At 38.5% G+C, this 24,584-nt stretch overlaps 1 protein-coding gene across 2 annotated transcripts in view; it reads left to right on the top strand.

Annotated features, from left to right (window-relative positions):
* The window catches only part of SGMS1 (sphingomyelin synthase 1), a 168,443-nt gene extending 145,722 nt beyond the window's left edge, over positions 1–22,721 (top strand). For both annotated transcript variants that reach the window (XM_025397293.1, XM_025397292.1), the window contains 4 exons: positions 803–920; positions 16,934–17,087; positions 20,171–20,337; positions 20,993–22,721. In XM_025397293.1, coding sequence (XP_025253078.1) covers positions 803–920; positions 16,934–17,087; positions 20,171–20,337; positions 20,993–21,172 — 619 coding nt within the window. In that variant the 3' untranslated portion in view covers positions 21,173–22,721. The remainder of the gene's footprint in view (positions 1–802; positions 921–16,933; positions 17,088–20,170; positions 20,338–20,992) is intronic.
* Positions 22,722–24,584: the final 1,863 nt, after the last annotated feature.

The raw sequence follows: 24,584 nt of genomic DNA, 5'->3' as shown, positions 1-24,584 counted from the left end.
AAATAGATACATACCTACATGTATATATCAAATAATTTTGTTAGAACCTAATAACTAATAAAACTGTTTCTAATTCTTGCTTATATTTGTATTCATCCACTTAATCTATACATTTGATACCTACTATTTGTACCTACTATATGGTAGGAATTTTTCAGACATTATTTCTAATGTTGTTATCCCTATTTTACTTCTTAGGAAGTTGAGATTCAGAGAAGTAAATCGTGCATCCCAAGCTGCAGTGGTAGTCAGGGAATGGGATGAGGTTGAACGCTGTTTTTCCATAGGTTCTTTCTTGGTATCATATTGCCTCAGAGAATCAGTTTCTGGGATGTACAACTAAAATTGTTTAATATCTTTGACCCATTAAATGGCATAAAATTTTAAATTCTCATTCTAATATCATTCTGATTTTCTGAAGATCTTCCTTTAATGACAGAAAAGATACTGTCTAAATGTTTAACCACAGATACTAAGTGAGTTCTGACCAATCACAGTGGGCTCCACTTGTATGTCCAACAGTTGAACGTCAACTCAGGTTGAAGGCCTCATGAAGCCTAATTAATAGCAATATAAGCCGGTTTAAACGCTTTTGGCCAGTTAATATATTTTTTAAAAAGCACCACAACATTGTTCTCAAAATCTTTGTCTTAATCTGGTATTAGCCATAGTTAGAACATTCTGGTTTTAAGCTCTCAAGTAGTTTCTGGGGTTTGTTTTTATTGAGTCATTGAAAAATTAAAGTAAATGAACCTACAGAATTTCTTGACTGAGAATCTGCCCTGTTTTTCCCTTTTTCTAGGTCTATTATTAGCAGAAGATTTTTCTGCATAGTTGGCACGCTGTACCTGTATCGGTGTATTACAATGTATGTAACTACACTCCCAGTACCTGGTATGCATTTCAACTGTTCTCCAAAGGTAAACTATTCCTTGCTGTAATTTCCCTTTCTGTTTGTTTCTCGTCTTGCCCTGGGGTTCTTTGAGTGAGGTTGCAGGAAAACATTTCTTCAGAGTACAGTGGAGGCCCTCCTCCATCTGAGAATGTTACTAAATGATATGGCCAGGCAGCCCCACCCTTCCCAGAATCTCTAAGTCCTGCCAGTGCCTCCCAACTGGGGAAATATGTGGTCTAGTTTGTGTGTTGGAAGCAGTTAAGCTTTGTGTAGTTCCTTGGTTTCCTGCCAAATTTTTAAAATATCACTCATTTCTTTGACACGCATCCAGAAGCTTTTATATGTTTCCTGTCTCTCAGAGGGAGAGCTCAATTTCAAGTGATATTTTTTCCATTTTCCTTCTATTAATCCCTACAGCAGAGCCAGGAAGAGAAAGTATTCCTATCTCCTTGCAGTTCTCAACCAAGCCAAATAAGATCACTTTTCTCTAGGGTAATATATTTGCCTTATTGATTTTCTCTAGTAACAAAGAAGTCTTTTTAAAAATAAACTTTATTCCTCTCTTATTATCTCTACCTTTCCATCAGAGTCACGTGACCCTCTTCACCTCCTAACTTTTACCTTGGAAGAATTTTTAACTAGGGTGATCGTTGGAACTCTATGAAATAACTAGCAGAAGATTTTATTGTTAAAATATTTATGTACATTAAAGCTCTTTAATGCATTTTTTTAAAAGAGGCTAATTTCTCTCCTTGATTTTTGGTGGGAGAAAATATAGTATACTCTGATGTATTTGAGATCATTTCTTTGCATTACACCTGTGTGGGTGAAACAGCCAAACACTTTCAGTCTCATTGCTTTGTACTTCTGTTCCTCCCAGAAGAGATGTTCTCTTTGATAGAACCTTTGGAAAGAGAGCTGAAAAATTCACTCTGGATTTTTAATTTGATCATATGGAATTTTGGGTCTCTTTAATTTGTGTGTCTCCTGTGACTCCTTTCTTTCCTAAACTTACATATATGCCTACAGAGATAACTCATTTCTTAACTTTTTTCTTTTTCTTTTTTTTTTTTTGCTATATACTACTTCCTTAGCTCCAGAAGAGCTGTCATACAAAAGGAATGTTCTCAACATTCCACTCTTCTCTATCAGCCATCCTGCCTCCCTGCACTCTCCTTCTTGCGGTTTCTTTTGCCCTTCCAAAGAAGCCAGCTTCACATTGGTTTTATTGTCTGCGAAAGCTCTCAAGCACTCACCTGTAACTCCTGGGTTATAGGGAATATCTTGTCATTGAAAATCCAAGGATGTGGACTCTTGCTGGGAGCCTGGCTTGATAAGCAGCATGTTCTCAGCAGTAAACTGACAGTTTAGGATATTCACCTAAGTTTAATTCAACTCCTTAAAATGTCTGTGCATTGGGAAATTTTGCTACCAAGGGGTAGGTGGATGTAGGTTCTGGCCAAGCACATGTTGAAGATGGATCCAGTATCGAGGGGCCGTACCATGTGGCCTTTCTCCCTACTCTGGTTCTAAACTTGTTTCTTCTTGAGGACTACTGTAGCTTCACCAGTTGCTGGCAAGCCCATACTTGGTGAGCCATGGGTTCTTACAGAGTCAGCTTGAGTCATCAACATATCTAACCAAGATTCTTTGCCTAAGAATAGCTTGTGAGTTTTCTTTGTAAACACAGAAGTAGCAGCGGGAACTGTGCACAAACTCAAACGTATTGCTCATTTATTGTGTTGCCAGAAATCCCAACTAGGGCCATCATTCTATGAGGATCTTCTGGAAACTAGAATTTTAAACAGTAGGAGGTGAAATATTAGCACACCTTGGAAAAAAGTACTAGTTAAAACTCATTAAATCTAATTGCTTATTTTGTAGAATAAGACTCTTGGAAGAAAGGATTTAGAAAACACTTTTTTATTCTGAAAATTTTCACATGTATCCCAACTGGTATAAGGAACTCCCAAAAACCCAACACTCAGATTCAATAATTATCAAGATTTGCGACATTTGTTTCCTCTCTTTTTTCTTTTTGAAGTATTTAAAGCAACTCCCAGATAATGTCATTTCACCTCCACATACTTTAGTATGCATCTAAAAACTGTGGACATTTTAGTACAAAATCATAATGCTATTGGTGTTCAACAAAATTAATAGTAATTCTGTGATATCAGCAATTACAAGTTGATGGAATATCTTGATTCTCTTAAAATGCTTTTCCTTTCTTTACAGTTGGTTTGTATAAATTAGGGTCCAAAATCTTTATATTACATTTACTTGTTCTGTCTTTTAAGTCTGTAATTCTAGAGCAGTCCTTTCTTCCTTTCCCCTCTGCCAGTAGCGTGTAGACATTAGATTAATTGTCCTATAGGATATCCCACTTTCTGGATTTATCCATTTGTTTGTTTGTGGTGTCAAGTGACTTGTGTTGCTCTATGTTTCCTCTGAATAGAAAGTTGGCTCTGCAGACTTAATTAGATTCAATTTTAGGCCGGGCGCGGTGGCTCAAGCCTGTAATCCCAGCACTTTGGGAGGCCGAGACGGGTGGATCACGAGGTCAGGAGATCAAGACCATCCTGGCGAACACGGTGAAACCCCGTCTCTACTAAAAAATACAAAAAAAAAAAACTAGCCGGGCGAGATGGCGGGCGCCTGTAGTCCCAGCTACTCGGGAGGCTGAGGCAGGAGAATGGCGTGAACCCGGGAGGCGGAGCTTGCAGTGAGCTGAGATCTGGCCACTGCACTCCAGCCTGGGCGGCAGAGCGAGACTCCGTCTCAAAAAAAAAAAAAAAAAAAAAAAAGATTCAATTTTAGCTTGTTAACAGAACACTTGCCAGGTGGAACAGAAAGATTTCTGAAGCTAGGCACAAGAATTGGGAAAGGCTTCCAAGGCTTGGTGCTACCTCTTGGATGGCAGATCAAGCTTAAGAAATTAAGTGGTCAGGCAAGGGCTAGAATCCTCCACTGAGAACGAGTATCTGAAGAGAGAAAAGGGTGACACTGGAGAGAAGCCTCAGAGGACAGCTTTGCCTACTTTAGAATCATACCTAGGGCTAAGGGAATCAGAAGTGAGAGGAACCTTATTAAAAGTTACTCAGGCCAAAGTTCCGTTTGATGTCTGAACATCACTGCCACTGAATCTTCAGTCTGTCTTTGAACCATTGTACAGAGAGGGAACTTATTGCCCCTGTAAAAATACAAATTTACTTAATAGTAAAAGGAACACTGAAGTCAAGGTTAAGACAGTCTTACACAACCACTTACTAGCATTGGGCAAGTCATTTAACTTTTCAGAGCCTCAGTTCCCTCCCTAAATGGCAAAGCAGAGCTAATGATGCTTTTTGAAATCTGTTTTAAGGAGTTATAGGTATGAAAGGAGACAGTTTCTAGGAGCTGTGTCAGTGTAACGTGCTATACAGAAGTAAGAAGAGGACTTGGTATTGTCATCATGCTTCAATCCCTAGACTCTTATTCATCCAGTGAGAACTGATTTAACAAACATGCATTAAGGACCTACTGTGCTTTGGGTGCTAGAGTATGAGGCATGAGTAAGGTAAATATAGTTCCTACCTTTTTGGAAAACACCTTAGAATCTGTTAGTTTAAATTTGTAACTTACGTAATAAATGTGTAAAATGCTGTAATAAGGGCCTCAAGCTAAGCTACTGGCCCTAAGGATGGATGGAAAGGAAGAAACAGACTTGAACAATATTTAAGAGACCAAATCAATACAACTTGATAGTAGATTTCATACAGGGAATGAGAATAGGGAAAGATTTCAGGACTGGATTTTACCACTGGTATAATGACATGGTATAGAGGAAATGAGAGTTAATGACTTGGATTAAACACAGAATTTAAAGTATCTGTGAGATGTCTAAGTGGTGGTGTCCAGGATATTTAGCAATATAGTCTAAAGTTGAGGGAATATCAGGGCTGGAAAATAAGTATTTGTGAATCATCATATTCTGGATGTAGTTAAAGCTGTGGATATGGATGAGAAGGCCCAGAGACAAGACACAGAAAGCACAATGCTTCCAGAATTGGATATTCCATGATTTGAGACACCAATTAAGGCCTGTCACTTGGTGGATACTCTGACAGTTACTCAGTCATCACTAAACTGTAAGGGGGGAGAGTTGAGCTTTAGAATATGACTTCCTGTTTAATACAGTCGTATGAACTTAAGCTTTCACTATGCCATTAAAACCCGTAATTAGTGTACTTAATGCTTCCCTTAATGCCAATACTCAAAATATGCAGCTTCTAAGAAAAATGTTCCAACAAGTATACAGTAGTGATTCTAAAAATTGGTCTTACTGTTCTTTCACTCGATGGCAGTATACGCTTCACAAAATGTAATCACTCAGAGAAATAATCATCCTTTGAGATGATCAGTTTGTGAGGAAAAGTGGGCTTCTCATAAATGTTTCTGCAATAATAATAAGCGCCTGGGAAAAGGAAGTGAAAAGGGAAGTGGATGTGTTCAGTTTCTAGATTGCAAATTTCTGGTATATCCCATGGTGGTATACATGTGTGTGGCTTACACTGGAGGCTGGCAAGTTTTTGATACCTTGATTAGCCCATGTTACGCTCATCATAGCTCCAAAGGTGTGTTCCATCATGAAAACAACCTCTTCTCATCTTGTTACAACTGTTTATGATACTGTTTTTTTAGAAAAGGGGCAGAATATTTGAGAATTCTTTGGTGTGTAAGCTTCCTGTCGGTAAGGTTTTTCCTGTTTTAACAAACTCCTTAAAATTAAAAAAAAAAACAAAAACAAACAAACAAAAAAACCCAGATAAACAGGCAGCCTAATGCTAATAGAAGAGAAGAAATAACTTACACTGTTTTCGACTCTCATTTTAATAATCAGATGAGTTAATCTAATAGTGACTAAACAGTAAAATGAGATGCATGTTTGGGTGTGTTTTGTGGTCTCCATGGTGACCTTAGAGTTGAAAAGCTTTGAGAAGAGAGATATTACATTAAGACAGGTACACTCAGCTGGCTAGTGCATTAATCCAATATGGAGTTTTCAGTGAAATGATTCTCTTGAACTTGAAAAACATGTTTTGCTTTGTTTTGTTTTGTTTTAATTTTTGCCTCAGACGTAACTGAACACAGCCTACTTTTGGGCAGGGTTATGTCTGGGAGGCATCTGAGGTTGATCGCTCAGTGGAACAATATAATACAAATGCAACAGCAGAACAGCCTTCATATTCTTCTCTGCCACTGTCAGCTTTTCTGCAGTGCACAGATTCGAAAGATGAAACCACCTCCTTTGACTTGCTGCTGAGCTGTAATGTCACAACCATCAGCCTAACAGGTCCCTATGCTGGCACAAGTTCAGTCTTAAAAGGCAGCAGACTCATTGCTCTTTAGGATGTTACGGCCTTCTTCAGTTCTTTCTCACTTTCCTGGGTAGCAGAGTATTCCAGGTGCCCTCCACACTGACAAAGTTTGATATTGTGATTAGCTCCTACTAACCTTATCAGTATTTCAGGATACGGCTTGTGTTCCATTACCAAAATAGCTTTCTGCCATCCTGTTGGATGGTGTGCAACTTAAATTGTCAGTGCTTGATTTTGCATAATTTTCTGCTTGTCTTCCAGTTTCTGATTGTTATTAAAAATTTCCTTTTCGTTTGTTCTCAATTCTCTTTTTTGCTACTTCTTGCATATACTTTCCCGTAACCTTTCACATCCTAAATCTGTCTTTGCTTTTCCTTTTCTCTCATTGCTACTATTCTTTTCCTTTTTCAGTAATTAAAGATAGCAATGTACTAAATACTTTCTGTCACTTAAAAAGAGAAGTTTTCATTTTAAATAAACTATACATTCTTTGTAGATACATTGAAAGACTACAAAAAGAAGAAGGTTTAAAAAACTACTCATGACCCTATCTACTATTAACAATTCAGTGTATTAGTTCCTTATCTATGCATTTTTTACATAATTCTGATGGTGCTGTCTATGCATTTATTATTCATGTCTCCTTATATTTCACATTTGATGTATGAATTTTTACATTATTTTATAAACTCTAGCCTTTCGAAAGGCTTTCTAACTAAAAGGAAGACACCACTTTCCCAGAGCGTGAGACAGGCAGATTATTGATGTGATTTCATTTGATAGTCAAGAAGGTTGCTTATTTCCTGAGCAAACGTTTCTAGAGAACCTGCCCTATGTGGGCATACGGGTAAATTTTGAGGACACACAATGTATAAGACAAGCACCTTCTCCCTCTGGGCATCCAGAAGCTGTGAAAAAGACAGTGTAACCCCCAGATCCCCCTCTGACTCCCTGTAGTAGACTTGCGGAGCCAGTTGCCATGGGTGCACAGACACTGGAGGCACCTTTGCTGGGAGCATGAGCTGCCCTGTGGATGTGCCTCTGAGCCCAATCTCAAAGGAGGAATAGGAGTTTGCCAAATGGAAATGAAGGGAGGAAAGGTTTTCCAGGTGGAGGAAACATGTATGGAAGAGAATCGGGGAATAAGGTGAAGTTAGATGTATCTGGAAATGGGATCTTATGAGGCAAGTGGCCAGAGATGACTCCAGACAGGCAGTCAATCTTGTGGGCAGATTTTAAAGGGCCTTGACACCCAACTAAGGAGTTGCGGCTCTATCTATCGGCAATAGGAAGCCAGGAAAAGTTTTAGCAGGGATATTATTTGATCACATCTGTCTTTAGAAACATCTCTCTCCATTGATAGAGATAGTAGGGTGTTTGGGAGGAACAGAGGGAAGTAGACTTACGTAGTATCAAATTATATGCACCTGTTTTGTGCCAGATATGAATTTAAATGTTGTGTTTTTATTTAATTCTTATAACATTGAGTGGAAGAAAATTGCAGTTGATTCAGAGTTATGTGACCAGCCTAATATCTCATAGGTACTAAATGGCAAAGGCAAGAAGACTAGCCAGGTCTCTGTTCTTGGTACTCAAGTGAGGGAGACGGATGATGCTTCTGCATGGATTTCTGAATTAGAGATGAGGAAGGGCGGAGCGGGACATGTTTGGGAGGCATTGGGAAGGTGAGAAAGATGATCCAAATGGCCGAAGCCATCTGGTATGAAGAGGTAACCAGGGTCAGAAAGCATTTACTGGGGAATTCTAAAAAGCCTCAGAGCTGACCATGTGTGACTCTAAATAACTAATATAGTTACTAATCATAAAACTAATAAGAGAAATTTTAGAAATAAAAAATTACTATTTTGCAACCACTACAGTAATAATTCAAGAATTATAATTTAGAATCATCAATGGATGCTAAGGCCCTTGTGTAAAAGGTTGGCGATCATAATATTTACATAATTTTAAAAAATAACAGATTGCTTATTAATTATAAATGGGCAAAGGTATATATTTAGTGGAGAAATACGGTAGACACTCCCATAGTCAAGTGATCAAACCCGTAGAAGGACAAATGACATCAGGTGCTTCTGAATGTGATGCACTGAGAGGGATACAGCATCATCTCGGGAATATTCCTGGCAACAATGTTTAAGCTGGATTTAAACAGAAGGCAACATTCAGATAAAACCAAATCAAACAATATTCTATAAAGAAACTGGATTGGGCTCTTCAGTGTCATGAGGAAAAAAAGACTGATAAATTGTAGTAGACTAAGAAGAAATCAGGGCATGACAAGTAAACTCAATGTATATTCTCTGATTGGAACCTAGACTGGGGGAAAAAAGCTCTAAAGGACGTTGTTGACACTATCGAGTAGTTTGAATATGGACTGTTTTTTAAGTATGGCAGTATTATATAATTGTTAAAGTTCATGAGTGTGATTTTAGAAGCGAATGTCCTTGTTATTGTATTTAGATGTGAGGTGTTTTAATTTATTGAACTTCTTCTCAAAGGACCCAGGAAAAAAAGTGAGAGAAAGAAGAAGAAAATGTGATACCATGTTGATAATTAATGAGCCGAAATGAAGTGTCTACAGGCGTACAGGTGTTCACTTGCTACTTTTTCACATTTATAATTTCTCAAACTAAAAAGCCAAGGGCAATCTGTTTTTTTTTTTTTTTTTTTTTTTTTTGGCAAATCTCACTTCCTAACCCGGTAGACTGAAGGCTCCTCCAACACTCCTAACAAAAGGAGATGTGATTTTGTTAAAGGGAAATCTTGCCTGACTGAAATTCTAGATTTCTTTAATGTGACAAATAAGAATATGGGTAATAGAAATCCATACCTGACTTATATTTAAGATTTTATGAAGCCTTTGATAAGTCTTCTGGTTAGAGACTACAACAAGATTAAAAGGTTTTTTTTTGCTGGGGGAAGGAGGGGCTGGTGGGAGATTAGTGTTTTATTGCTGATAATTGCTTAGAGGCACCCGCTACCCCAAACACAAGTCTGCTTAGTATAGGAATTGATGAGTACGTTTGAGAATGGAGAAATGCAGACAGCCAGATTCTTCATAGCTGAGTAAAGGGAAAAGTCTATTTTAAAAGTTGTATGTATGAATTCTAAGAGGAGTGAAATCTCTTGTCCTTTAGATCAGTTGTGGTGAGCTTAATATTTGTGGGTAAAAACCACATCTTTCCAGGAGTGGAGTGATTACCATATGTATAGAGAACACATAAAAGTCTCTTGAGTGATCAAGAGATGGCCACCAGTGAGTGTCCTGCAGGGATCTATATTTAAGGAAAATCATCTATATATTTCACGTACTGGCTGTTAGGCATTGAGTTCTCCCTTAAGAACCCCCCAAAAGATGGACCTAACTTGGATTATTAAGTAATGCTGCCTGAAATTTGTATAACACTTTATATTTTAGCAATCACTTTTATAAACATTGTCTTGCTTTGGTGGGTGGAGGCTGAGGATGAGAAAATGTTCTTGCCATTTTACAGGTGAGAAAACTGAGGCTAGGATGGTAAAATGGTTTGTCTAGAGCCACCTGCATGGTAGCCCAAAACCACAGTTTGAAGTTGGATTCATGCTCATTGTTGTTCCTATAAAAGTGAGTTTGGGCCGGGCGCGGTGGCTCAAGCCTGTAATCCCAGCACTTTGGGAGGCCGAGACGGGTGGATCACGAGGTCAGAAGATCGAGACCATCCTGGCGAACACGGTGAAACCCCGTCTCTACTAAAAAATACAAAAAACTAGCCGGGCGAGATGGCGGGCGCCTGTAGTCCCAGTTACTTGGGAGGCTGAGGCAGGAGAATGGCGTAAACCCGGGAGGCGGAGCTTGCAGTGAGCTGAGATCCGGCCACTGCACTCCAGCCCGGGCGACGGAGCGAGACTCCGTCTCAAAAAAAAAAAAAAAAAGTGAGTTTGGAGACCAGTATAGCACAATATAAAGCAAGGAAAGTTAAAATCAATTGAGAATGCTTTGTTTAAGAAGAGAGAAGGCAGAAAATATGCAATTTGTTTGTGAACGAATTCCATAGAAATAACTTTTATAGGCCAGGCAAGGTGGCTCACGCCTATAATCCCAGCACTTTGGGAGGCCAAGGTGAGTGGATTTCCTGAGCTCAGGAGTTTGAGACCAGTCTGGGCAACACGGTGAAACCCTGTCTCTACTAAAATACAAAAAATTAGTTGGGCGTGGCAGCATGCACCTATAATCCCAGCTACTTGGGAGGCCGAGGCAGGAGAAGCGCTTGAACCCAGGAGGTGGAGGTTGCAGTGAGCCGAGATGGTGCCATTGCACTCCAGCCTGGGCAAGAGAGCAAGACTGTGTCTCAAAAAAAGAAAAAAAAGAACTTTTATAGAGACAGGGGAGCTTGATTTAAATAAAAGCTGTACTTACGAAAAATAGATAGTTAGTGAATAGTGAATAAATGTTGTTTTAGCTATTCAATTGTGTATTAATAAATGACATACGTAAAATTGGTTAAATTTCATTAGAACAACAACAAGAACAACAAAAAGTAAACCTGGAGAAATTGTCCAGCCTTGGGCATTGTCCTTGTCATTTGGAAAGGTGTTTGCAACAATAGCAGGCTTTTTCCAGGGACCTAAAGGCAAGATTGTTTAGCTCAGAGGTAAGACATTTGGGCTCTGAACCCACCTGAGTCACTCTATGTGACCTTGGTACTGGTTGGTAAGCCACTCTCTTAAATGGGCATAGTAACATCTGCACTCACCAGCTGACAAGCTCATGAGGATACAGTGAGATAATTGATGGGAAAACACTGCTAAAATGTTGGAATCTCTGTACAAACAAAATATATTATTTTATTTTGTAAAACTACCCTACAAGTCCTGTTTTTACTGACCAACAGTAAAATAAGGCAGGAGAAATTGTAAAAGGCAGCTTTGAGCCTCTTCATTGCTGCTTTGAAATCTAAAGCATTCATCACACTTTCAAACACATTACCTTCCCAGTGGGGACTACAAAGTCAGGCTAAAGGACATTTCATAACTTACGTTAATTCCGCTGCTTGATTCCTTTATCAGATCTGGTCTTCGAGGGTTTAATAGCAGCATTTTTGGCATTTCATGGATGAAATGAATTTTCTGTTCATCAGCACATGGTGTTAGAGTTGAAAAATACTTGTGGAAACTTCTTTTTTCATAGCCAAAGGCTCACTCACTGGTTCTAAGTGTCATGGTTATGAGGGCTGTTACATGCCAGTGGAAATTTGGGAAGTGGCATAGTTTTTGCTGTTTTGGGCCACTTGGGAAGTTGATGTCGAGGGAGACCACAGTGTGTAATGTGTGTTTCTCAGTTGCAGACTGCTGAAGATGCAGACTGATGAGGATTCCACCAATCCTCCTCCTGATCCTGTTACTTGATCCCTGTATTGGATATGGTCTTTGGTCTGAGTGTTTAACAGCAGCCTTTTTGCATTTTGTGGATGATAATGAATTTTCTGTTCTAGAGGAAGACTGATCTTTGGGAACAAAACAATATAATTTGTCTTAATAGGAGGGAGGAAGGGAGGCAGGGAGGGAGGTAGGGAGGGAGGGAGGTGGGGAGGGACTTTTGAGAAAATGTCTGGCTGTTCATGGTAATTGGAATAGTATGGTATTACTTCTGCAAGGTACCTAGGCTGCTGAAGGAAAAGTTCCTTTATATGTATTGAGTTCCTGGTTTATCCAAGCTTGTGAGAGACAAGCTTGCACAAGGCAGCATATAGTTTTGTAAATAGCACATTTAAATAGTCAGGGGACTTGGATTCCAGTCTTGGCTCCAACACTGGAGGCCTACAGTAGATAGGGTCTGCCTTGCTGACTTTCCTGGACTGCTCTAAGCTGCAGCATTAGCCATTGTCAATGCTTATTTTAAATAGCATTTCTAGTCCTCAGTACTCACTTTCAGCTCTTCAACAAAGCTATACCAAAGCCGTCAAAGCTATGAAAGCCATTGATTTGTGCAGCATTATTTGATGGGTTTTAGTTCTAGGTTACCCCCTTCCTCCTAGTAGGGCTGAAGTACAGTCAGTACCCCTGCTCTGCAAATGTAGTTAGGAAAAGCCAGTGCTCTAGGCCATCTGCAAACTGAACGATGGCAAACAGACTGTCATCAGTACATTGTGTTAGCAGTGAGAAAACACTGGGGAAACCTGTGTCTTTCATAACCAAAGGCTCGCTGGTTCTAAATGTACTTGACAGTGTGTCTCATTCAGAAGCCTTTCCCTCTTCCTTCTGCTCTTTCTTTCTATGCTTTGGTATTGTGTAAGTGATTTGGCCAGTTCACCTAATTTCTTGATAGTTCATTAGAATTTGAAGAATATTGCCTGTTTTTACTGGTTATTGGTTTTCTGTGACCCTGGGAAACCATAATGCACAAAGTGGTAGAGATATGAGACTTTCTTGTCATAGCTTTGTAGTATCCACTGAAAGTTTTTATGTCTCCCTTAAATTATCTCTGCTTTCAAAAATAGACATTCCAAAGCTACTGATAGGCAAGGTTGCAATTCCAGTTATAATAGAGTAAGCACACTCCATCTTTCTTTCGCACTGAATGCAGCCAAAAAACACTGGGCAGAATATATGGATCAGCTATTTGAGGAATCAAAAGCAAATGATAGCGGGCAGATGGAGGAAGGAAACCAAAATGCAAGGTATGAAAGACCCAGTCCAGAGTTTCCTGTTTTGTTTTGTTCTTTTCTTTTTTCCATTCACATTTCCTGCCTGGATTCAAAGTCAGTGCGCATCCCAGAATTGCACTCTGGGTACAGACAGAGCTCCAAGGGAATCCTTCTCTTTCTGGCCAAAGGAGAGGAAGGGAAGCCGCACCAGGACAGACTGGAAGAAATCCTACCAGTTTCTGTGCTAACCCTGTTAAATTTAATATGTTACATTCTAGACTTTTTCTGCGCATAGTGTTTGTAAAACAGTTATAGTTATACCAAACATTGTGTTTCCTGTTTTTTCTCTTAATAGAGGAATATGCTTATAATCTAAACTTACTATACAGTCACTGTAAACTTATTTTTAAATAATTTGGTAAGCAGCTGTAGCCTGGTTCAGGGATTCTCAGATCTTAGTGTGCATTTAAATTACCTTAGATTCTGGTTCACTGGTCTACCTTGGGACCTGAGAATGCATTTACAGCAGGCACCCCATCTTGCCAATACTGTCCCCGGAAAGACCAGGTTTTGAACAGTTATTTAACAGTTCCCATTTAGGTTGTTTCCAGTTTGTTGCTTTTTTTCTTTAGAGACAGGGTCTCACTCTGTTGCCCAGGCTGGAGTGCAGTGGTATGATTATAGCTCACTATAGCCTTGAACTCCTAGGCTCAAAGGATCCTCCTGCCTTGGCCTCCCAAGTAGCAGGGACTACAGGCACATGCCACCACACCCAGCTTACTTTTTAATTTCTTGTAGAGACGGTCTCGCTATGTTGCCCAGACTGGTCCCAAACTCCTGGCTTCTAGCAACTCTCCCACAGTGCTGAGATTACAGAAATGAGCCATCACTCCCAGCCTGTTGCTTTTGTAATTAGTGTGATGGTGGGATATTTTTGCACATAGAACTTTTCTTCATATTTGGTATTATTTCTTTGGGGTAGACTCCTAGAAGCAATGTAACTGGGTCAGAAGTTATGACTATTTAAATTGCTGGTAAACTATTGATGATTATTTTCTCAGATTTTGCCAATGATAATAAATATATTCTTTATATCTGAGCCTCATTCGAGGCTTAGAATGGTTCAGCTGTATGAGGTCACACAGCAAATCGTTCGAAGAGCTGTGATTTTACCCCCAGGTATCTGTTTCGCAGCTGCTCTTCCCCTGCACTACTTCGGAGACAGCCACTGCTTCCCCCTATCCCCTCCACTTAAACAAGTCTCGCTCTGCTTGTGCTTGCCTCACCGTTAGCTCACTCTTTTTCCTTTTAAGCTTTGCTAATTCAACATGTGAAAATGAGCTCCTCTTATGTTCATTTTTATTTATATTTGTTTGACAGAGTTTATGCCTCTATCTGGTCACATCCCTGGTCCTTTGATAAATTTTGTTTCCTAAGTTGGTCTTACTTTACTTGACTTCTCTGTGCTGTGTAGGCAATACAGATATTAACTTGTTTCTGCTGCAACTGTTTTGTAATTTGTCTTGTACTTTGTTTGCTTTTTTTAAACATAATTTAACATTTTCTTTCTCTTTTTCTATTTCCCACTAAACTTAAAGAGGTTTTCCCTTTGCAGAAGTTTGATAAACATAGGAAGATATTTTTAAAAGGAAGCGTAGGGGCTTTAAGGGCACCTGTGAGAAATACAGCATTAAATTTTTGCTTTTTTCCTCAGTGCCAGGTTTACTTGATAATTTCTCCCTTCTGCCCAAACACATGGTTTCTCCACAAAGATTTTCATGCTCAAATGAGAGGACAAATTATGGGTGATGCTGTCTCGAGGATATGATTTATCATTTTTAAAACAGAGTTAGAAGGGCATTATGAAATAATGTAAAATGAAGAAATACCCAAGCTTTTTTGCCATAATTTTCTTCTACATTTTATCCATTGTTATAACAGAACTAGACCAAACTTTTAATTTGAAACTTAAAAACAAAAGTATCATGTTTATACAGGCATGCAATTTAAAAAATAAAATAGTTCTACACAACTTGATGTGAAAAAACAATAGTCTCCTGGTCCTGACCCCACCAGTGCCTTTTCCTATTCTGCTTCAACTCTTCTAGCTGAACTTTGTGTTATTTAACTCTATGTCGTTCACTCTTTTTTTTAGATTTTTAAAATGTGTTTACTTTTGTGTCTCCACATGACATGAGATATTGCTACTCTGTAATTTTTGAATATAAGCATTCTCTGTTACTGCCTTCCGCTGTAGAAGGCAAAACTTTAGTGTCCTTCTGTGACTCCTCCTTCATGATCCCTACTCTCTGACCCCATCTCCACTACACATGTTCAAGCTTCCTATCCTGTCTTTGCTGTGCAGTTCTTTGTCCTTTGTTTAGCTCAATATGCAGTGCTTACATTATTACAGTTCTGTAAATGCTATTCATGGCCAAGACATGTAGTTTCCTAGAATTACTTTCCTTCTCTGCACAACATTTTGTTTCCTGTAGAGTTAGTAATTGCCTTGGTTTTTAGCTTTAGTAGTTTTCTTTGCACTTACCCCCAAATTATGAAACTCCTCTCAATATAGCCAGAGGCATTGGGTATTCTGTTGCATTCATCTCCGTGGTGACATCTCTCCAGAGCTTGCTTTCCAGCCCAAACTTGTGAGCTACTGCGCAGTCCTTCATCTCTCCTTTATTGGCATCCTAGTGAGTCCTGTTTCTTCTTTTCTCCATGTTTACTCCCTTACTATCGAGACTGTAGCCTCTGTGATTCCTGGAAAAGAGTATATAAGTGGTAAATATTTTTAAATCATGTATATATGAAAAAGGCTTTAATTTATCCTTAGTCCATCCTTTAGTTCATGCTTAGTGGTAATATGGCTGGGTACAGAATTCTAAGTGGGAAATCATTTCCCCGCATAATCTAAAGGCATTTTCTCAAAGTTTTCTGTCTTTCAGTGTGGCTTTTGAAAAGTCTTATTCTAATGATCCTTCATATAAAGCTTGTTTTTAATCTCTGGAGGCTTTGGAGTCTCTTCTTAGTCCCCAGATTCTGAAATCCTATGATGCTGAGTCTTGATATGTAGGTCTGTTTTCTTCCATTATGTTGGGCATTGAGTGATCACTTTGGATTTGGAAATTTATATCCTCTGTGTGGTGTGCTCAATCTACCTTTTTTTTTAAATTTCCCACACTTCACTGACATATCATCCTTCCATCGTTAATCAGAAGTCTTGATAATTTTTTTTAAAGGAAATTATAATAAAACGTGTTTCCCAAAGCTGGATTCTTATCAGTTAAATATTGAAAAGGGATCATGGTAACTAAATTGGGCAACCAGAATTTCAAAGAGTACTGACAAGCAGAAAATATAGACAGTCACACATTTTACTTGACAGAGCAAATAAAGGTTGCATTGAAGGAGTTGTTGAAGCTATTTATTGATCTGGTGCTGAGCACAGACTTGTATCATAGACAGGTAAATTAATTTATAATCTGGAAAATTATCCAATGCTCCCCAAGTAATTTGAGAAGATTAAAGGCACATCCCTTGTTTCAACATGATCCCTGAACATCCACATACCAAAAATATTCATATATTTGACTACCCCAACCTTTAGCCAAGTTAGCAGGACAGTTGTCTTCTAGGCCAACCATGGTAATAATACATCTTTAAATTTTTCCTAGACTATAGATTTAAATTTTCTTTTCCCTAAATGATAGTTACACTAAAGCAATTATTCAGTCAGTCAGATAGAAGTAGTGTTTCCCTATCATTGTAATTTTTGAAAAATTGGGTAAACATCTACTGACATGTGCTTTTAAAAGTGCTAACTTTGAAAAGTCCTGAAGCCACATGATTCATCTGTAGGACCATTTTTTCCCTCCAAGGGCTACTCTTGGAATGGTAAACGCTGAGTGGGCAAACTTCATGGTGGGGATTGTATGTGTCTTAATATAAGCTTAATTCTGGATATGAATAGTCATCTTAGCATATTTTCATGTGGGCTTGTAATGAATCTTCTTTTTCTTCTTTTCTGCCAGCTTTTTGGAGACTGGGAAGCCCAACTGCGGAGAATAATGAAGCTCATTGCTGGAGGTGGCTTGTCTATCACTGGCTCTCACAACATGTGTGGGGACTATCTGTACAGCGGCCACACGGTCATGCTAACACTCACCTACTTATTTATCAAAGAGTGTAAGTCTAAAAGACTTCCATTGTAATTTCCTCACCTGCCATTTCTCATGAACTCTGGTCCTCTGGTAAAGCTCGTTTTCTGGAAAATATGCTGAAGCAAGACTGGAGGCTTCAGGAGGGTCACAGCTTCATCTCATCACCATGCAACTGGCACCCAGGGAAATATGTGGAAGGACAGAACTGGTCTTCCTGAGGAGGAGGTGTCCTGGAGTACTGGGGTGGAGGGAGTTCCAAGCACAGCCTGCAGGGTGTGTCATGAGCCAGTTATACAGCTGCTGTAAGGAGCCAGATGGAAATCTCAAAGGGACACAGAAATCCAGGATCAGGCCTGATTGGGTGATGGTAGATTGTGTGTTGATGCAGCAACTATTTTTTCAGCACTTGGCACTATGCTACATGCCTGAGGGTACAGTGATGGGTCAGACTCATCCCTGTCCTCAACAAGGCTATGGGCTCAGGGCTGAGGCAGATACTAAATGGGACATTTCCCTTAAGAAATGTACTTAAAATATTTTATTGTGAAATCACAAAATAATATTATAGATACCGCATACATGGCTCAGATTTAATATATATTAGCATTTTGTCATATTTAATTCAGGTAACCCTTTTAGAAAGGAAATGAAATGTTAATATATGATTAAAGCCTTTTCATTCCTTTCCTATATCATTTCCATCCATTTTTTTGTACTTGTATATTATTGTTTTGTGGTTTTTAAAATGTATATACATAAATGGCATGATGCCATTTATATTCTTCTGCCACTATTTACCCTCAGATTATGTTTTTGAGATATGAGATTTTGGTCCATTCACTTTAATTGCTATTAATAAGACAGTGCTAGAAATGAACTACCCATTTTTATTCATTTCTCTACTTACAGAAAATTTTATTATCCTCAATATCACATTGTTAGAAACAGTCTGATAAGCATTATGCAGAGGGTTTCCACGAAGAGCAATGGGTAGAACCAGGCTGCTGTGGTATCACAGAGGAGGGAGATGCTTTGCCTTCTGGAGGTGTCTTGGAAGCATGTGGTACTCTGTGAGAGTTTAAGTGATTGGAATTCAGAGTAGGGGTAATAATGAGAACAGACAGGTAAGTGGGAATCAGATCACAGAGGGTGCTTAAGCCATGAGAAGAGGGTCTGAACTCTCAGCTGATGGAGATCGGGTGCCCATTGAGGGGTTGTAACCAGTGGGGCAGTGTCATTTGTCTTTGAAGAGAGAAAAATCACTCTTGCAGCAGCTTGCAGGATGGACTGGATGGGGGGCAAAACTGGAGACCGGAAGAAAAGTTAGGAGATTGCTGCAGTAACAAAGGAAACTAGCCTGATGGCATCAGGGATGGAGAGAAGTGGCAGACACTTCAAGACATTAATAAAGAGAGTCAGCAGATAACAGGATGCATTATGGGGTAGAGAAAACAGGTAGCGGACTGGGCCGAAACCTAGTTTTGTTCTTGAAAAACTAAGATAAGGAAATATAGGAAGAGGAGAGAGATGCACTTCAGGGCACTGAGGTAGAAAAGGGAGAATAGATGTTCCAATGCTTATACTTAGTATGTGAACAGATATAGTGAATTCTAGCAAGATCTATTCAGAATTGTCAGGGCATAATCCAGCCCTTGGACTGGGATGTAACTGGATGTGGACAGTGGGAATCACATAGGCCAGATGTCAGCAGCCCTGGGGGAGGGATTCCTGGCTCCTGCTGCCTGATACCTGAAATTCTTTAATGGGGTCAAGCCTTATCCATCTTGACAGTAAGGCAGCGTGTCATATTGAGAGGCAGAGGCCTTGGTACTATCACTTACTAGCTCTATGACCCTGGGAAGAAACTTTAACCTAAGTCTTAGTTTCCTCATGTTTAGAATGAAATATTCACATCTGCTTCATGGAGTGGGAAAAAGTTTATGAAAATTAAAATTAGATGGCATATATGGATACTTATAGAGTCACACAGAGATTGTCTTGTTTTTGTATTGTCAAGGTATCGAATACTAATGTAACTAGAATATTCCTACCCTGACTGCTCCATTTAAAATTGCAAACTGCCCTTCACTCCCTATACTTCTAATCCCCCTTATCCAGCTCAACTTTATTATTTTTCCACAGCCTTTAACACCTAACATAATGTGTAAATTATTTATTATAAGTATTGTCTCTTATCTCTCTTCCCCACTAGGAAGGGATCTTCCCACAAAGGCAGGCTTCTTGCCTTTTTTATTCATTGATCCAGGTACCTAGAGCATTGCCTGTCCCTGGTATGTAAGAGGCTCAGTGAATATTGGTTGAATGAATGATTGGTTCTTGGACCCCTTGAGAATCCAATAAAAGCCTGAACTGCTCATGCTGGTGTGGAGAGTGTAGATCATATTTAAACAACATTTTGCCTAACATTGCAGAGCCTCTGAATCCCACAATTGAGAATCCAAGGTAGAAAGGCCTGCACTAATAGAAATTTTGATGTTTTCCTCAGGTAATTTCCCAAATGGAGGTACAGACAAGTATTTATCTGACACAATTCAGCCTTTGAGAAGGCACTTGAACTAGAATTCCCAGGCATCTGGATGCTTTTCTGTTTGTATTTGAGAAATGAAAATCTCAAAGACTTTCAGATTAGTGTATGGTTGCAAAACTTGGAAAGCAGTACAGTTAAATCAATTATAACTGCTTAGTCCTTGTATTAGGCTCTATGGACCAAAAGGTATTGATTTTTATATAGAACATCAACCCCAAATTAACTAGAGGTAAATTTAAATGTCAATGGACAGTTTTTAAAAATGAAGCATGGTGCATTAACCTGTCCTTATCTGATTAGACTCATCTTTTAAACACTATTTATGATTGTCTGAATCAATAACCAAATATGAATTACTATCACTAGTATAATCACATCATAAAAAGCTGTTTCTGTTCTAACCTTGGTTACAGATAAATGAAAGCCCTTAGATTCACTAGGTCTGTTTTCAGAAGGGAAGACTCAAGGTAATTGGATTCAGAAGCATTAGTAGAGGCATAGTTGAGTGCCCTTAATGTCATTTGAATAATGGGACTGTTGCAAATCTCTCCCCCTTTCAGATTCCCCTCGACGACTCTGGTGGTATCACTGGATTTGCTGGCTTCTCAGCGTAGTTGGAATCTTCTGTATTCTCTTAGCGCATGACCACTACACTGTGGACGTGGTGGTGGCATATTACATCACCACAAGACTCTTCTGGTGGTATCACACTATGGCCAATCAGCAAGTGAGTTTCTCCCCTTTTGATTTTAGCTTCTATTGCTTCTGGCTTGGTGTTGCTGGCTTGGGCAGGGTGCAAAGAACCCATGGATGTCTTAAGTTTCTCTTTCTTAAGAGGTAATCAACTAAGATTGTGTTGTGTTTTGTGACACTGATTCTCTTCAGAATTAAGAATAAAAAGTTCATTAATATAATGGTGTAAGGAATTCCTTCTAGAATAAGTAGCACACTTTCATTATCCATGAAAAATGAAAAATATTTTCTAAGCTTGTGTCCCTCCTTGCTTGATTCACTTTCCTACCCTCTTCTCCCTATCCTGGGCACATCACAAGCTTAATACTTAACATTTAATTAAGTGTTAATATTTTTAGCATAGAAGAGGAATACCTAAAAAGCTAACTGAGGTATTTATTTATAGGCAAGAGATGAGTGAGCCGTAAGTTCTCCTTGCCCTCCCAGAATTGGCGTTGTTTTTCTACTGAGATGTGGCTCAGTTTGTAGATGAGTGTGGAGTGTAGAATGGTGGTGACAGAGAGAAGCTGGGATATGTGGGTGGACACGCAGGGTAGGTATGGGATCCTTTGGGAATTTTAGCATGGCAAGTATGTGAACTTAAAGTGAAAGATTGTAAGAAATGTGTTTATGTTTCTTTGTTATCCTAGGTGCTAAAGGAAGCTTCCCAGATGAACCTCCTGGCCAGGGTGTGGTGGTACAGGCCATTTCAGTACTTTGAAAAGAATGTCCAAGGAATTGTACCTCGATCTTACCATTGGCCTTTCCCCTGGCCAGTAGTCCACCTCAGTAGGCAAGTTAAATACAGCCGGCTGGTGAATGACACATAACAGCTGTACAAAGTGGGGAAAAGACAAATTGTCCGAAGTGCTAAGAACTCCATGAGAGAAGATGCCATAAAATAAACACCTCCCTATTCCTATTATCTTTCAATGGTTACCTTGACTTAACCTATTGAGTTACCTGGTCAGCACTGTGATCTTTTTTTCTCTCCAAAGGACCTGCGTTGGACAACAATAAAGAAAAATTTAACCTATCATGCACTGTACACATTTCCTGTTCATAAGTTTGGGATTTACATAACCCGCAACCACCATGTTCCTTTGTATATGATGCAACAGCATAAATGTAAGCTTTTATATCATAAGTTCTGGTCTTTCCAGTCACATCTGGAAATAAAGCGTATTATTTTCTTGGGAAAACATACTTTTCATATCTCTTGCCCCAAAGATTGGGCTGTAAGCCATTTTCTAGCAAATGTCTCTATGAAGGTTTCTAAGCACCTGAATGGGGTTTGATTCTGAAATCTTTCTACCTGTTGCACCGATATTCAAATAAAAATGATAGACACAGAAAGGTTTGGTAACTTTGGGTTTTGTAAAATCAGCAAAGACAGTGTTTCAAAAAGTGCAAAAAAAAAAAAAAAGATTCTGTTATAAAGTGATTTTCTAAGTATTTCCTAACTTTATTTTTCAAAATGATGTTATGAAAACCAAATTTAAAGATTTTTAACATGTCAGAGAGAAGAGAGTTAAAATTTAAAAATGCATCTTGGGAGAGAAATTTGTCTATGTTTCTAGTGCCTTTCTTGTCTTGATTGTATGGTCAGTAGGCAATCTTAAATGTTTTTATTTAAAATAAAGTATTCCATGAAAATATAAATATATGTATACACTACTAAATTTTGCATTTATAGCTAAATTGAATCAGAAGACTGCTTATGGTTTTAAAATTGCAATGACTTAAATAATGAGGTTGTTAATTAGAGTCAGAGCCTGTTCACATATTGTGATCAGGTAGCAATGACATGTACCACTTAAATTATTTTATCGTCTATTTGGTAGTTCGATTTTAACTACTCAATGAAAACAGCCATGAATATCTTTTCTTAAAGAGAGTTTTGAAAATGATCACTTACCTAAAACTTGAAAGCTATGAATTAGTTATCCATACTCTCATGACAATTTTGTTGGTGAACAACAAAAAAGAGATCTATTTCTTTAAAAGATATTTGTGCAGAAACTGCATGTAACTCTTAAGTTTTACTCCTAACATACGTATGTTTGGGGAAGTATTCTATTCTATACTTGCCAATGTGGAGAACAAAATAGTTTTTTAAGAATGAAGAAGTATATATATCCATTCTGTATTTTACGTGCAGCAGAATTATCTTCCGTAGGATTTTTTTGTGTATTCACAAGGTGATATTTGTATTGTAAAACAATAATGGTGAAGGAAATAAAAAGGCTTTTAAAATTTTGTTTGTTTTAAATCTTTGTAAAGTTATTATTCCAGAGAGTATACTGGTATCTTACAGCTTACCTAGATCATAAATTAATCAAGATGCACTTTTTAATAAAAACTGATACTTAAAATAAATGGCTGTTATTTCTACTGTGTTCACATTCTCCATAGAAGTCATAAATGAAGTCATTAAAGCAAGATAGAAAATCAGTTTCAGAATTTCTTCATGGAGTGTTTTTGCTTGACATGGGACTTTTAATAATTATTTGGATTTTTTTTTCCTTGGGATTCCTTAAAATATATTCTAATCTTCAGTAAATTCTATGCAGTTTTTTAATATATAACAAGAGTCACATATAATTTAAATTCAAACTTTAGAACAATGTTTACTAACATTTTGCATTCTCTAATTTTCAGCCAAGTTGTTTTTTTTCTTCCTATACCTGGCAGTAATATAGCTTCTCCAGTGTAGATGGAAAGGAAACGTAAATCCAAAGTGAGAAATATAGAGTAATAGTACTATGATAACCAGTGGTAATGGAAAACAACTATTCACAAAGAAAAAATGGTTATTATTATTTCTGATGTGGTGACTAAAGGAAAATGTTAACAGTGGAGATGTCTCTTTGATAAAGGATGCGTCAAGGAGGCTAAAAATATAAAACCAGGGGCCAAGTGTGGTGGCTCACGTCTGTAATTCCGGCACTTTGGGAAGCCGAGGTGGGCTGATCGCTTGAACCCAGGAGATTAAGACCAGCCTGATCAATATGAAACCCTGTTTCTACAAAAAATACAAAAATTAACCCACCCAGCATGGTGATGCACACCTGTGGTCCCAGCCTCTTAGGAGACAGGTGGGAGGATCGCTTGAGCTGGGGAGGCAGAGGCTGCAGTCAGCCATGACCATGCCACTGCACTCCAGCCCCAGCAGAAGAGTGAAACTCCATCTCGGGGGGGGGGGGGGGAAGGGAAATTAAAACCAGTAAAACTTTTCCTGTGTGGGGCTTTAAACTTGTGTATCAGACAGGGGAAATGTGGTGGCCTCTTTAGGCAAATAGAGCCAAACCCTTGGATAGGTCTTTATTTAACTGTTACAGCCTTTCACTAACTTTGACTATTGACTGCTGCCATATGGAAGGGAAAGTAAATTGAGTAAGTGGAAATGATATATCGGCACTTACTAAAAATAGGATCTTTTTTTTCTAAAAAACTAGAAATAATTATATAAAAATTTATTATGAGTTTACATGCCACATATGTATCATGAAATCCACTGCTGAATGTTCTTCATGGCTGACTACACTGATTCATGAATTGACATATCTTCTGGGTCTCTAGTGTGCAAATCCCAGGAAGGACAAGGAGAAAGCTCATTGTATTCTAGAGAATCGTAGTTCACTTGGTAAGGATTGCCTGTATAAGGACATGTGCTTTCTCAATGTCTTTTTTTTTTTTTTTTTGGCTCACATAACAAGTTAGACATTTTATATGTATTAGTTAACCCTCACACAACCACAAAGTGTAATTATTGTTCCCATTTTACAGATAGACCAAAGTGACTCAGATATATTAAATAACCTGCCCAAAGGCATGCAACTGGTAACTGGTAAAAATCCTATTGGATTTCCACCCTCCCCGACCAATACTGTGAGCTTTCATAAACTCTTCAGTAAGAGTCTGCAGTGAGAGAAACCTATGCCTATGGTGGTAAAGCATACTGTTACTGTGGACTGAGGAGCAAGAAATTTACACCATAAGGTGTGAGAGGAAAATTTGACTGATTTCTTAATTGCTATATGTTTTATTTGTATCCCAAGCACATGCCAAATTTTGATCAATTTGATAAATCTCATAATAAATACCTCATACAATGGAAATGCATGCCAACCTTAATTTGACCACCAATATACAAAAAGTCAACTAGATTTCTGAATTTATTAGAAAGCAATATGCTGTTTGGATCACTAGATATTGACATCCTTTATTTTTTTTTTTTTC

This window comes from Theropithecus gelada, chromosome 9, assembly GCF_003255815.1.
Source record: "Theropithecus gelada isolate Dixy chromosome 9, Tgel_1.0, whole genome shotgun sequence".
Taxonomy (NCBI): Eukaryota; Metazoa; Chordata; class Mammalia; order Primates; family Cercopithecidae; genus Theropithecus; species Theropithecus gelada.
Note: the sequence above shows the minus strand (reverse complement) of the source record. Positions and strands in the feature narration are given on the sequence as shown.